This window comes from Falco cherrug, chromosome 6 (assembly GCF_023634085.1).
Source record: "Falco cherrug isolate bFalChe1 chromosome 6, bFalChe1.pri, whole genome shotgun sequence".
In the NCBI taxonomy this organism is placed as follows: Eukaryota; Metazoa; Chordata; class Aves; order Falconiformes; family Falconidae; genus Falco; species Falco cherrug.
This window is the reverse complement of record NC_073702.1, coordinates 66,753,415-66,766,827: the sequence shown is the minus strand read 5'-3', so window position 1 is coordinate 66,766,827 and position 13,413 is coordinate 66,753,415. Positions and strand designations below refer to the sequence as shown.

Sequence of the window (13,413 nt, the reverse complement as noted above, 5' to 3'; positions counted from 1 at the left end):
TCCGCCGCCCCCTCCGCGGCAGCCCGCCAGCAGCGCCACAGCAGGCGCGGGGCCGGCTCGCTCCGCGCTGCCTCTCGCCCGCTCGCCCCGCCGCCCCGCCGCGCCGCGCCGCGCCGCTCCCATGCAGGCCGGCGGCGAGGCAGAAGATGGCTGACTCGCCGGGGCACCCGCGCCCCTGCCCGCCCGCGCCCCCCGCCCGCCCGCCGCCGCCGCCGCGCTCCCCCCGGGCCCTCCGCGGCGCCGCCTGCCACCACTGAGAGCCGCCGCCGCCGCCCCCCCCGCGCCCCTCCCGGCCCCCCCAGAGCACCAGCAGCCATTTCATCTCCACCACCAAGTAGGCGCAAAAAATGGCAGAAATGGAGAAAGAAGGGAGACCTCCCGAAAATAAAAGGAGCAGGAAGCCGGCTCACCCGGTGAAACGGGAGATCAACGAGGAGATGAAGGTAGGTGCCTGTGATGGGGAAGGGAGCGGGGGTCCCCCCCGCCCCCCTGCGTGGAAATCAAATAAGAAAGGATCTCTTGTCATTTTTTTTTTTTTTGTAGGATGCACTGAATGTGTCTCAACTCCGCCTCCTGGGCTGAAAACAGAGACGAATTCACACAGGCTGCAAATCCTGTTCATTGACCAGCTTTATTTATTTTTTTAAAATAACTCTCCCTCGTTGGGCTTTTAAGCTCCTTGGGTGCCAGTGATGAGCCTCCCTGCCCCCCGCCCCCCCGCCCCCCCCCCCCAGCCATCCCCTCAGGTGGCAGGGAAGCCCTTAAAGTTAGGAAAGAAGGGGACCCCTCTTAAACTATGTATTTCTCTCCTTTTCCAATAGCCAGCTGCAACTGTGTAATTAAATTGTCAAAGTGAAATGTTACAGTCTGAGCCGCGCATCGCTCCCGCACTTGGGAGCACCGCGCATCCGCTCCCCGCCGCCTCCGCCGCGCCGCGCTCCGCTCCGCTCCGCTCCGCCGCCGGCGCCGCGAGCCGCCGCGAGCCGCGAGCCGCCTTTGCTGGAAGCGCGTTTATCGCGCGGGCGGCTGTCCTGCATGACAAGAACCGGGGCCGGTCCAGCTGTGCGTAGCGCTTGAGGCAGCCGCTCCAGATGTTAGGATGGCTGTGACTGCACAAAAATTGTTATTTGGGGACTTTCTTTATCATTTGGGTCGCTGCTCCGGGCTCGACCGGTCCAATTTTTCTTTTTTTTTTGCGCCTGTTTTCCACGTCTGTTCCATATCCGTTTGTTTTACATCTCTGATTCCCCGAAGTTGGGAACAGCGTATTGTGAGACTTCAGCTGAACTTGTTGTTGTTTAATGTGCAGATAAAGTGACTAAAACGGCGTAGTCTGGTTATGAGATAAAGCTGCGGACGTTTCTTTTGAATATGTCATTTATTAAAAGGCTGATTGTAAGTGGAGGACTGCCTGGAAAATGTCACACATTCACATAGTATGTATGCTACTACATAGGCGAATATAGGAGTATGTGTGATGCCTAGTGAAAACATCTTTGCTTTCCAGAGCATTGATCTCCCCGTGTAAAATGAAACAGGAATGCACAATCCCCTCCCCTCGCCCCTCTTTTGCACACCACTAATTTTGGTTAGGTGCCCTTTCCTGCCTAAGGCAGGCATTCTTGCTCCTGCTGCCTGCGTAATGAGTGTGTACACAGTTCTGCGTGCACATCGACTGGAAACGTGGACAAGAGTAGTATTAGGGAAACAGGCACAATAACGTGTTGGTGCATCTCTTTGGAAACAAACCATACTAGTTCAAAGTCCCGAGGAGCGGTATGGTTATTTGTGAGGTATATATGGCACATCCTACCTTCAGAGAGGGCTCTGTGCAGGCACCAAAGGACAAGAGTCATGGCTCATTGAAATCCCACATAGTTTTGAGGACTGCAGGGGTCTGTGGTATAGGACATTGGCCCCGTAGAGCATCGCCTAATGCAATCTATATGGATTGCAGCTTTTAAGTTTCATAGGTTCTAGAATTACAAATTAGCTAATTTTAATCAAAACATGTGAAATGTTATCCTGGCTGGATATAAAGGCTGACTGTGCTGCATCCTCTGGGTTTGTTTTGTTTACTTTGGCTGCAGGCACACTCAGCGGTTTGGGAGATAGTTGTTCTTCTACAGTATAACAGATGTTTGTCTGAAAGGGTGAGGAAGAAACAAAAACAACATTGTGTGAAGGAGAAAAATTACACAATTTTAAACTAATGCTTTGGTACTGAGCATTGGTGTTAACCTTCATGTAGAGAGTTTCCCTTTTTTGATTATGGGTAGCTGCTGCTTAAGGTCAGAATCCTCAAGATTTCAGCTGACTTAAAAATTAAAGGGGGTTAGAAACGGCATTTTGAACCAATGTGATTTCTGGTCAAGAATGAGGTAGCTGATGGCAGAACCTTTCACAAAAGACAGGCCACCTTTCGGTGTAAACTATGCTATATATGCCATGTATTTTTAGTAGGACAGTTGGCTGCTATCACCCAAGAAGGGGAAGGAGAAGGGGGCGGGGGGGAGTAAAAAAGTGGCTTGAATTTTTGACCGTTGAGGAAAGTTTAAATCCTGTGGCAATCATTTACTCTTTTTTTCTTTACCGATGAATTAAGACCTCTGGTTGCTCTTCATAAACCCGAGGAATACAATAATGTAACAAATTGGTTACACTGTGCAAAATGTTTGCAGTGAAATGACAGAGGGAGCACAATGTGCCCTTGTGTAGGTTCATATCTGTAATGTTCAAACAGGCTGACTGTTTCCCTTCATCTGAACTGCTTTCATCTGGACCAGTGTAAAATAAGCTCTGGTAAGTAATCACGGCAGAGCAGAAAGAAAGGAATGTATACAGCAATAGACAGCCTAAGCTGTAAAAACTGTAACCCGAGTATCAGCAGAAGATCAGATATCAAGGCTTTAAGGTAGGGGAAATGAAAGAGATGAAGGGGAGGAAAAGACGAGAGAGGGAATGGAAAAGTCAGCTTGGAAAGTGAAGGAGAAGTAGGAGGGCCCCCTCAGGGAAATTTGGCTCAGGGATTAGGGAATTTTATCATGGTGTACAGTGACCTACTCAGGTTTCAGCCCACGTTGCATCGAATTGCCTCCCTTTGCTAGCAGAAAAGACTGGTGTATATGTGTTGGTTTTTTTGGTGTGGGTTTTTTTTTTTTCCCTTTGGATAATAGAAAGGCCATTGGTACAAGTGTCTATTTTATGTACAGCAAATGCAGGGCACTATGAATGAGCAATAAAATTACCTCATCACAGAGACTTTCCTTCAAGACTTGCTGTTTGATACAGCCAGATATTTACTCAAGAAGAATCACAACACCTAAATTCTTGGTTTGGTGTCTTCCAACAGTACTGTCACAGCTCGGTTTTAACATGACTGGATGGGTATTCAGGTTGCTTGCTCTTTCCCTATGCCAGATATTAAGTTACATTTTTGTTATCGCTAACCTAATGTACATGATGGTTATAACAAATTTTAATTTGATACAATGTTGTGTGCAAAAAGTACACGACTCTGCACAGTTTTCTGATATTACATTTCAATGAAAAATATATGCAGGAGGAACTGTTTTGTTACACCGTGACCTTTGCAGCCTCTCATTCTTTTTCCTAGTTTTGTTTTTTTTTTCTTCAGATGATACTTTCCATTTTTTTTCTTCCAGAGGTAGCATTGTTCACCTCACGCTTTGGAAGAAGAGCGGTAGTTATTCTGAAATTCAGTTCAGTGCCATTTCTCACTCGCTGATGAGTGACAGGACACCTGATAGATCCAAAGCTATCATAATCAGAGAACCCAGTACTATTTTAGGACCAAAATACTGTTTACAGTTTAATTGATGAAAGCACTCATCAAGGCGCAGTGGTGGCTTCCCCATCCCTCCCTCCTCAGCTTATTTCGCTTTGCCATCCTGCTGCCAGGCAGCAGTGCTGCTCAGGAGGAACAGTGAGCTGCTCCACACGGTTGTGAAATGGAGTTGCATCCAGTACTGGATTGCACTGGAAGTTCTCCTGAACAAACAAGACAATGTATCCGCATGTCTCTGTCAGTTGAAAGGCGAGCAATTAATTTGTGCTGTAATTTCACAGGGTTGCTCCATGTGCCCAGGGAGTTTACCATCTATAAATATTCTCAATAACTAATTTGTATCTAAAATTGGGCTTCGTTCCTGATGCCTAGAGCTTAAGACAGCCCCATCTGTTATAGTTTAATAGTAAACTCATCAGAAGATCTTTCAGTTTAGTGTTTTAATACTCCCTGTTTGGCATTGAAAAGTACTACTGTCAGAAGGAGGAAAGCAGTGAAGCAGGCGTAGCAGCCCCGTGCCTGGAGCGAGCCAGATTGCTCTGAGCATTCAGAAGATTCCAAGGAAACTCCTCCCTTCTCTCCTGAAAGGCAAAAAATGTCTTTGGGAAAGTGGAAAAGCAGACAGACTTTATCAGTTGTACTATTTCAGGAGCCTGAGGTGGAGGAGGTTTTCTTGCGGAGCCTGCGTGGACGGAGTTCTGTGGGATGGCTGCAAAGGGAGCTGTGTTGCCTGCACAGGGAGCCTACCTGCCTGTGCAGGGCAGAAGCAGTGCTTCCCCAAACACAGCGGGTGTTGCAGAACCAAACGCGTACATGAGAGGACAAAGGAAATTAAAGCATCAAGAAATGTTGCTTTCCGATGTCATAAAGGTCTAACTGTAAAATTCAATATGGCGACGATGTAAATAAGCAAAGAAAGTGAGGGCCGGAAAAAAAAAATAAATTCGAGTTTGCGTTGTGACTGTAGAAACATTTTTATTTCCTTGGTGCAGTGAAAGTGAAAAGTGAATTTGTGGGGCTGTGACCGAGTGGGTTGTGCAGGCAAGGAAATGGAATGGAGCCACTGTGCTTCCTCCCAGATCTGAAATAAACATTCAGCAGTAAAACCTAGAAGAAAATGAGTCTGACAGACTTATTCTCCCCTGCGTTTCCTGCCTCCGTGTTTGCCAGGCCTCGTTCAGTGAAGCCAGGCTTTGCCCCCTGTGAATAAGGTTCATAGAGAAGGAAAGGTAAGAGGTCTAAGATGGAAAGAGAAGCATGGCTTAGCTTCAGAATATATTAATTAGCAAAGATTTGGGAAAATGATGCATTGCATTGTAAAAAAATCAAGGTGTAGGTGTACCGTTACGATGAAATGAATCCTAAAGCGGGAGTAAATGTGATTATGTTTTTACTGCCTAGCATATAAGTCAGTCACAAAGGAGAGGAACCACAGTCTGGCGAGTCAACACACTCTTCTTCATCTTTCCCCTGAATAGGAAGCAAATTCAAGTCAAAATACCAATGAGCATAATAGTTAGTTAGTTTTCCTGGCCCTTCCAGGCAGGAGGATATTTCTGTATAGTACAAGAATAGAGAAATCATACAGTTAAAACATGCAAATTGCCCTGCAGTGGTGATAAGTGGTTTGGGACTTAGCAGGGGGCAAAAAAAGAATTGCTGTCGATTAGGAAGGGAGGGCTTTGGCAGTGTTGTGTGACTGGGGCCACTGGAGCATTTTTGGGCCAGTTTCTTTGGCAGGGATGTGGTGGTTGTGCTGCAGCCGTGGCAAATACCCTGGCAGTTGGGCAGCTGTGGTGGTGCGCTGGCAGCTAGAGGGGTGCGGGAGATTTGGCTCCAGTGGGATGTTAACTGGCTGCCTGAGTGTGCTGGCAGCTGAAGAGGTCATCAGTCTTTCCACCACAGCCTCGGGAGCCTGGCTGCTTTGTGCACGCACGGAGGCGAAGCGTGGCGTGGCGGTGTGATCATGGAAGTGTGTGGCTCAGGGTGTCTGTGCTGGTCTTCACAGCTCTGATGCTGGCTCACGCTGGGAGCTGCACCAGGGATCAGTCTCTTGGTTTCCCCCCAGGGGACTGAGTGTTGCCTCTCTGGTAGGGTGATGTTAGCTTCTGTCCTGTAATCCAGTGGGATTTGCTCTGGGCTCAAGGATCCCTGCTTAACAGTGTGATTGCTGACTTGGGATTTTACTGATAATGGACAAGGTTTTCCCTGATGTGCTGGTTTTTCACATCATCCCAGGCCTTCGGCAGGGCTGTGGGGTTAGGGTGGCGGCCTCCATCTTGAAGACCCTTCATATCCCTTTGGGGAATGAGTCTGAAAGTAGGCATGGACTAGCTCAGTGCCTCTGCTGTCCTGTTCCTGCAAAAGCATGGAATCACAGCTCCTTGCACATCCTCCATCTGGTCATCCACACTTGCCTTCGCATCTCCCTGGGCTTTGGCAGGCCCATCATCTCTCAGTTCAGCTGGTTCCTCTCTAGCCTGCTTCATCACTGCTTCTTCTGCTCTCCTGCTCCAGCCTCGGGTCCCACATTCTTTCTTTTCTCAAGCACTGTTGTTACAATTGTCACCCTTCCTTTCACTAAGCCTTTGGAGCTTGTACATCTTTCAGTGAGGTTCTGCTCTGCATGTACAGGTTAGTATTGATTGACTTGCTTCCTTTCCTTAAGTTCATTGAGCACTGGGCTTTTTTGCCTCTTCCCCCCCTCCCTCCCCCCCTTTTTATCCTCCCCTCTGCATTCAGACAGAGAAAAAATGTCTTGTCTCATCTCATCGTTTGTGTTTTGACTATTGCCACCATGCTTGGTCTTTATAAAGCCCGTTTTGTTACCGTATCTAGGACATAAGCTGTGTGACCATCATCTTGACTGAGAGTGTGTTGGATATTGCTGCAAATGGGTATTGTAGTCAGGAGTCTGAGGGAAGGTGACGCTGTAGTTCTGTGGATGCATGTCTATACAAGAGAGTTAGTGTGCAAGAAAACATTTCTCAGCTTTGACCTCAGCTTGCTAGGGATGTCCTCTTGGTTTGCTGTGTATATAAAGTGCTGTGTAATGAAGCCCCAGCTGTTAGCCTCTGAGAGAATAGTATTAAGAGTGATCAACGTCATTGTAATAGGTGAGACAAATTATGAAGGAGAATGGCTTAATTGTTTTTTTTTATCCAAGCATCCTTGTTGAGAAATCACAGTGTTAAAAAGGTGCTTGTTACTGATAATATGCAACCTCATCATACTCCCACTGAAGTTAGTTAGGAAAGACCTGGGTGATTATTTTTTTTTTAAGAGTCAAGTCTCTACGATGGGTAATTTAAAAATCAAATGTGTTCTTTGTCCTTATGAGCGTTCATTTTTGTGTGTCACTCATCATGGATAGTAAAAATGAGACTTGAAAGAAAGGCACTTAAAACTTTGTGCCATTACAAACCCAAGCATCACTTTGACTAGATTCTGGAGAGACACACACATGTATGAATTTTCAGAAAGAAAGAAACATATATACAGCCTTGCTTACTTATTCCTTGACAAGTAATTAGAAATTACTCATTGCCTGAGTTGATCAACAGTGCAAATAAAACACAAAGCATCCACAGGAGGCAAATTTAGAGCTACTCAATTAATTTGGTTACATGGGGTTTAAGTCAGGAAGACTTTGTCAATTTGTCTCTACCTTGCTAGATTAGTCTCTAGGGCCACATCTCCATAGCTGAAATCTAGCAAAGCAAGGGAAGGTAGCAGAGCTTGCTTTTGGGCCTCCATGGACCCCTTTGGGTCATTCTGGGTGAGCTGCAGTGGCAAGGTTTCACTCCCCATTCCCACATAATTTCGTTGTTGGATTCCCATGGGTTAGAGACAGGGTTAGTGCATTGGGAGTTTCAGTGCCAAAGACATGTTTTCTAAAAAGCTAAAAAAACCCCCACCCAACAACCAACTTCAGAAAGATTTCCCTTTTTTGCTAGTATTTAAAACACTTGCAACACTGCATCATTCAAATGAGAGTTTAAATGTATATTGTAGAAATGAATGTAGGTGTTAGCCACACTACACTGTATTGTACTTGTTGCAAACTGTAGTAGTGGCATACCTCAGATGTAACAGGCTGTTGTGCTTTTAATGCTGACACTAGAGGTAAAGGTGGAACAATGTAGTGTTTTCTGGCAATTCGGGGCTGCACGGGACAGCCACGGCATCAAGACTTCCAGCAGGAGGCCAAGTGAAAATGAAAGAGGGGAAAAGACCAAGGGAAATTAACGCTCCAGGGTCCAGGGTCTGCTGTGGGTTTTTGTTTTGGTTTTTCTTTTCCTGAAATGTGTGTTCGTAGCACAGTTGCACAGATGATACTCCTGGAAGAGTATAAACTGCTTGCGTTTATTGCTTGTAGCTGCTTTACAGTGCTCCTTGAGTGACAGGAACACCTATACAATCTGGTGTGATGAATGAGCCAGGAGCAGTGCAGTGCTGTGATGTTCTGGGGCAGAGTGCCTGCTGTAGCTTCGAATTCGGAAGCAATTATCATCTGATTAATTTTATTTATTTATTTAAATGACTGGAGAATTGCTGTGTTCCATCATTAGATTTGCTCCCACTCAAAAATTAAGCTAGAGCAGTTACTAGACAAAATCTAGCAACCTGCAAATTTGACACGTACCATTTGTTTTGAATTGGTGTGCTCTCTTCATTCCTTTACTGGTAGCCAGAGTCCCAGGAGACAGTCCTTATCAGGAGTGTTATTTTAGATGTCAGGATCTTAAAGGAAAATGAAGTTTGGAATTTGTTTTAAAAGAGTGATAAAAAAAAATATATGCAGAGACCAAATAGAAAAGCTTTGTGTGTGGCTTTTTTTTTTTGTTTTATAGTTGTCATGCTACTTTAAATTGATCTTTGCCATCGCAGTAATTCATTAGCTGGTTTCATTTGGTGGTTTCTTAAACCCATAGCCTGTAGACCTCCATGGCACTGTTTGGTTTCAGAAAGCTTTGTTGCCTGGCTGTAGATTTCTTAACTTACTCCACTAAATCTCCTGGCCCAGTAATGAGAATTTTCTGCAGATTTTTTTTTTGCCACCTGACCTAGAGGACGTGTTTTTAATAGAATTTGAGAGTTATGACAGTCATGTTCCATATTTTGCATTTCCATACAAACATAAAATGTAACCACATGGCTGCTTGGAAATTGGTTTGAAAATAAATGTGGCAAAACTGAGAAAGGTTTTCTTAAACAAATATAGGGGATGTTTGTATGAAATGTTATGGTAAAAGGCTTTCATGGGGCCGAGTTTTTAAGTGGTTTGACTACGCAAGGGCTTATAACTGAGGAAGAACGTCTTCACTGTGATTTTATTTGATTTGGTTCATGGGCACCTCAAGGAACTGTAATTGTGTCAGTGACCTGCTCCAGCTGAAAAGACTGTAGCACAGTAAGATTGATTAACTGCTCGTTGAAAAAAGTCCTGATTTTCTGTTATTCTCTCGCTGCAGTCTTAAATATTTTATGGCAACACAGACAAGTTTGTGTGACGAATGTATGTTAAAATATTTCTGACATTGAATGCCAGAGCAAAAGTCATAAATAACTCTCCTTTTCATTTTCTTTAAATTACAGATGTATGAGTCTCTGTCATAATTACATGTGCCAGTCGAAGATTTAAATGCATTACACTTTATGCACTTGACTTATGAAATGAGCATTAGTCTTTGAGGAGGTGGGCTAAACCTGACACTTCCTCGTGTAGCACAGATATGGTTCGATTTATGCAGTCCTCCCTTCTTTCCAAATGGTTATTGATTACATAAATAAGTAGGTAATTTTTCTCTTTCAGAACTTTGCAGAAAACACTATGAATGAGCTCCTTGGCTGGTATGGTTATGATAAGGTTGAATTGAAAGATGGAGAAGATATTGAATTCAGGAACTACTCGGCAGATGGGGAAAGCCGCCAGCACATTTCTGTTCTCAAAGGTAATGAGACTTCATGTTTCTGTGTTCATGCAAAGAAGGATTAATATCTCAACCTGTCTGAATTGGCGTGGATTGGGAAGCGTGTTCTGCTGCTTGCTTCGTGGTTGCTTTACATAAAAACATCAGAGAGTGCCTTCTGGTACAAGGAAGCCAATACAGTATGAGGAAAATCACTTAACAGAATTGTTGTTAGTAGGCACTTACTAATATTTCTTCGCAAGTAATACCTTTTGTGAGTCAGTTGAAAGTCCTGTACCTGTGGTACCGATAAACTGCTCACAACTGGAAAAAAGAGGGAGCGTTTTCTTGGCAGTGTGGCCTTAAGGAACCCTTTTGCTTTCAAAGCTAAGGCATTCTGGCCTATGGCTTTTTTAAATGCTGAAAGATTTTGAGCTGGAATATTCACAATACCTGTAGGAACGAGCGTGAATGTTCACAAAAAGCTCCTCATCCATGCTTGTACTATACTGCCTTCTGCAAGTGCTGTAGAAGTTCTCCAGGGATGGAATTTGTTTGGGACAGTGCTGCATCTTAGTGATTCCAAACGTGAAGGGTGGGAGCCCTTCTCTTTGTTCGGCTGTTCAGCCGCTACCTTCTGACTCCTCGGTCGCAGGGGATGGGTAAGGACTTGTCATCAGAGCGAGGGGAAGAGCAGGAAACTGCTGCACCTTGACTTATCCAAAACAAGTTCGTCAAAGGTGAGGTAGAGAGAGGAAATTGCAGCAGCTTTTATGCTCTCAGCCTGCCACTTTTCACTGCATTTGTGGCCAGCAGCATTTGGGTTTTCTTTCTGATGGCCAGCAGCAGCACTGTATTCAGTGAGCACTGATAGCAGAGAGAGACCAGTTCTGAAGGAGAAATGGCTAGGAAAAAGGTGGAAAAATTAGAGGTAAGATGAAACAACCTGGTCATGTTAAAATTGGATGTTTGCAGCTGGTTAGTTCTATAGTGACATTGGTGATCAATATTTCTTTGTCATTGAAAATGCAATGTCATTAAGCCACCTTTGAAGAAACTGTACCTGTGTTGTAATGCGATTCATTTATTTATGTTTTAGTAAATAGATCTGCTATTGAATGATTTGTGGCTCCAGTCTATGCCTGATGAAATTGTGATGTGCTTTTTTTTTGTAGAGACACGGTACAGGTCATAACGTTTCATGTAGCAAACAAAGATGTCGAATACCTGTGACAGAAGTTTTTGGTGTGTGCAGTCTATGGGAGGGAAAAAAGTGTGTTTCTTTTTCTGAGAGATGGGAGGAGAGGGAATTATAAGAATTAAGTCCTGCCCCATAGCTAACTCAGATGCATTAGAGAAATTCCTACAAATAAGAATCCTGAGGTGATTTGGGATTAAAGAATTAGAATAATAACTGTCATCATTTCATGTACACTTTGTTGTCATTTCAATATTTTGTCCCTTTCTTTAAATCCTTTCCATTACTACTACTCATATTATTGATAGAGAATTAGAAATTCTTTTATTTTTAAGTTTATGCTTCTTGCATTGGTGAAGTCACAGTACGCTGAGTGTAATCACCATGCAAACAGTAGAAGTAAAGGATGAGAACAGGGCATCATTGATTAAATCGGGTGTACTAAGGACGTGCATGACACAATAATCCCACCTTTTGAAAAAGAGGAAGTGTGAATTTGATTTAAAAAAATGGAGTAGTTCTGAAGAATACTGGAAACTATCCATTTTTTAAAAGGGAAAATAGCTGGGTTTTTTTGTGCGCTCTTCTTGTATCAGGGTAAGTAATTTAATGAACAGATTGGTGAAAGTATGTCAGTGAATTTAAGAAATATATTTGTCATACTGTACAATATGTTCGTTGTGTTTTACAGAAAATTCTTTGCCAAAACCAAAATTACCTGAGGACAGTGTTATTTCACCGTACAATATAAACCCAGGCTACCCAGGGCTTGCCACAGGAAATGGACTATCAGACTCACCAGCAGGGTCGAAGGATCACGGGAATGTACCTATTATTGTCCCATTAATTCCACCACCTTTCATAAAGCCACCAGCAGGTAAATCCTAATGAACATTTAAAAATGGTTACTGTCATTGACAGGTCCTGAAATTGCTAGATTGTGACATCTTAGTAAGAGGTCTGATTTCAAAATGTTTAAAAACCAGTTGCAGGGAACTTTAAAACGGAGTGGGAGAGTGACTTTATTTGTTAGTATTCTTGTAAAACTTCTACAAATGCAATGACAACAGACTGGTGCTGCTTGTGACACTCTGCATGCTGGATTATACTCCCAGCACTTCAAAAACATCTGCTTTTAGAAAGAAAAAAAAGGATTTTGTTCTGATGAATAAAGCCTTTAAAAAAATTAATGGAAGACAATTAAATTAAAAATAGGCTCCATGAAGGAAACAGCAAAAGAGACAAAGCCATCAAATCAATATCTTGTCTTTATATTGGGTTAACAAGCTCATCCTGGGAAAACTGTCTCTTGATTCTCATTGAAATCCCTGACCGTTGTCTCTTGAGGATTTAATATGATCTTGACTCTTCCCAGGAGACTGCACTGAGATGTTTTACATTTTCATTAGATTTTTATCAGGCGTGATTTTATAACATGCCATTCCTCAGAGTTTGCATGAAAAATGATTTATTCTACACTGCATGCTGCTTACCATAATCTGTGAAAGTAACTCTCACGGCTGCGCCGGGGTGATTAATTGCTCTGTTATTGTTTACTGCTGTACATGGTGCGATAATGGTGAATTTAGATAGGAGTAGGCTCAGTCCTGCTTCCGTGGACTTCCCTGGGTGTCGTTCTGGGTGCTCTTGGGTGACCGAGGCACTGAGTCCAGGGTGACCTGCAATAACCTACCCAGGAACAGTAGCTCCCCGCACACAGGGAGGCAGCTTGGCTGAAGAGTCCCCACCAGGTGCGAGGAGGCTTCTGCAGAGTCAGAACAGCTTGTAGGATCAGGTCCCAGGTGTTAGATGGTCACCTCTGCCCTTTGTTGCATTGATTAAAGGTAGCTGTAAAATACTGATGGGTCCAAGAAAGTGTTTGCGGGTTGACAGGCATGTGATAGGCTACAGTTGCCCCTCCCAAATTATCTTTATGCCATTGAGTTTTATCTCTAAAGAAGTATAGTAATATGCCATGAATAGTTTTCAAATGTTACTCAATATGCATTCCCTGCCAAAGACTTTTCATCTATTTTATACGATATTTGCTAATTACCAAGGCTATTTGGGCCCATTCCTGCAGCCTTTACACAGCTAAAGATCTCGGGCCATATGGGCTGGATCCTCAGCTGTTGTTGATTTGGCCCTAAAGCTTTAATCAAGGGCTTGTGCCATCCCAAGCTATTTTCTCCTCCAATCTGAGTCATGAATGAATCCAGAATGCTGAATTTGTGGTACGTGAACACAAGGCTATAACATGCATTGTGCAAACTGCCACAGTTGCTGGATTTTTATGACATCAAACAAGCAGGAGGAGATGGAACTATGAAGTAGAAAAACAAATTACTGCAACAGTAGTTAAGTGGACACAGGGGAGCCTTGGCCAAGTCAACTGCCTTCTGTTCTTTGCCCATCCACCTACCACGTGTGATCCTGAGTTCAAATGTACCGCTAAGGGCAACGTGCAGAGAAGGCTTTTCATAAGTATTTTCCAA

The 13,413-nt window shown here is 43.9% G+C and overlaps 1 protein-coding gene across 4 annotated transcripts in view; it reads left to right on the top strand.

The window, feature by feature from the left end:
* The window catches only part of SOBP (sine oculis binding protein homolog), a 119,021-nt gene continuing 105,608 nt past the window's right edge, over positions 1-13,413 (top strand). For all 4 annotated transcript variants that reach the window (XM_027814632.2, XM_005445722.3, XM_027814628.2 and 1 more), the window contains exons 1-3: positions 1-443; positions 9,624-9,762; positions 11,610-11,795. In XM_027814632.2, the coding sequence (XP_027670433.1) occupies positions 348-443; positions 9,624-9,762; positions 11,610-11,795 (421 nt within the window). In that variant the 5' untranslated portion in view covers positions 1-347. The remainder of the gene's footprint in view (positions 444-9,623; positions 9,763-11,609; positions 11,796-13,413) is intronic.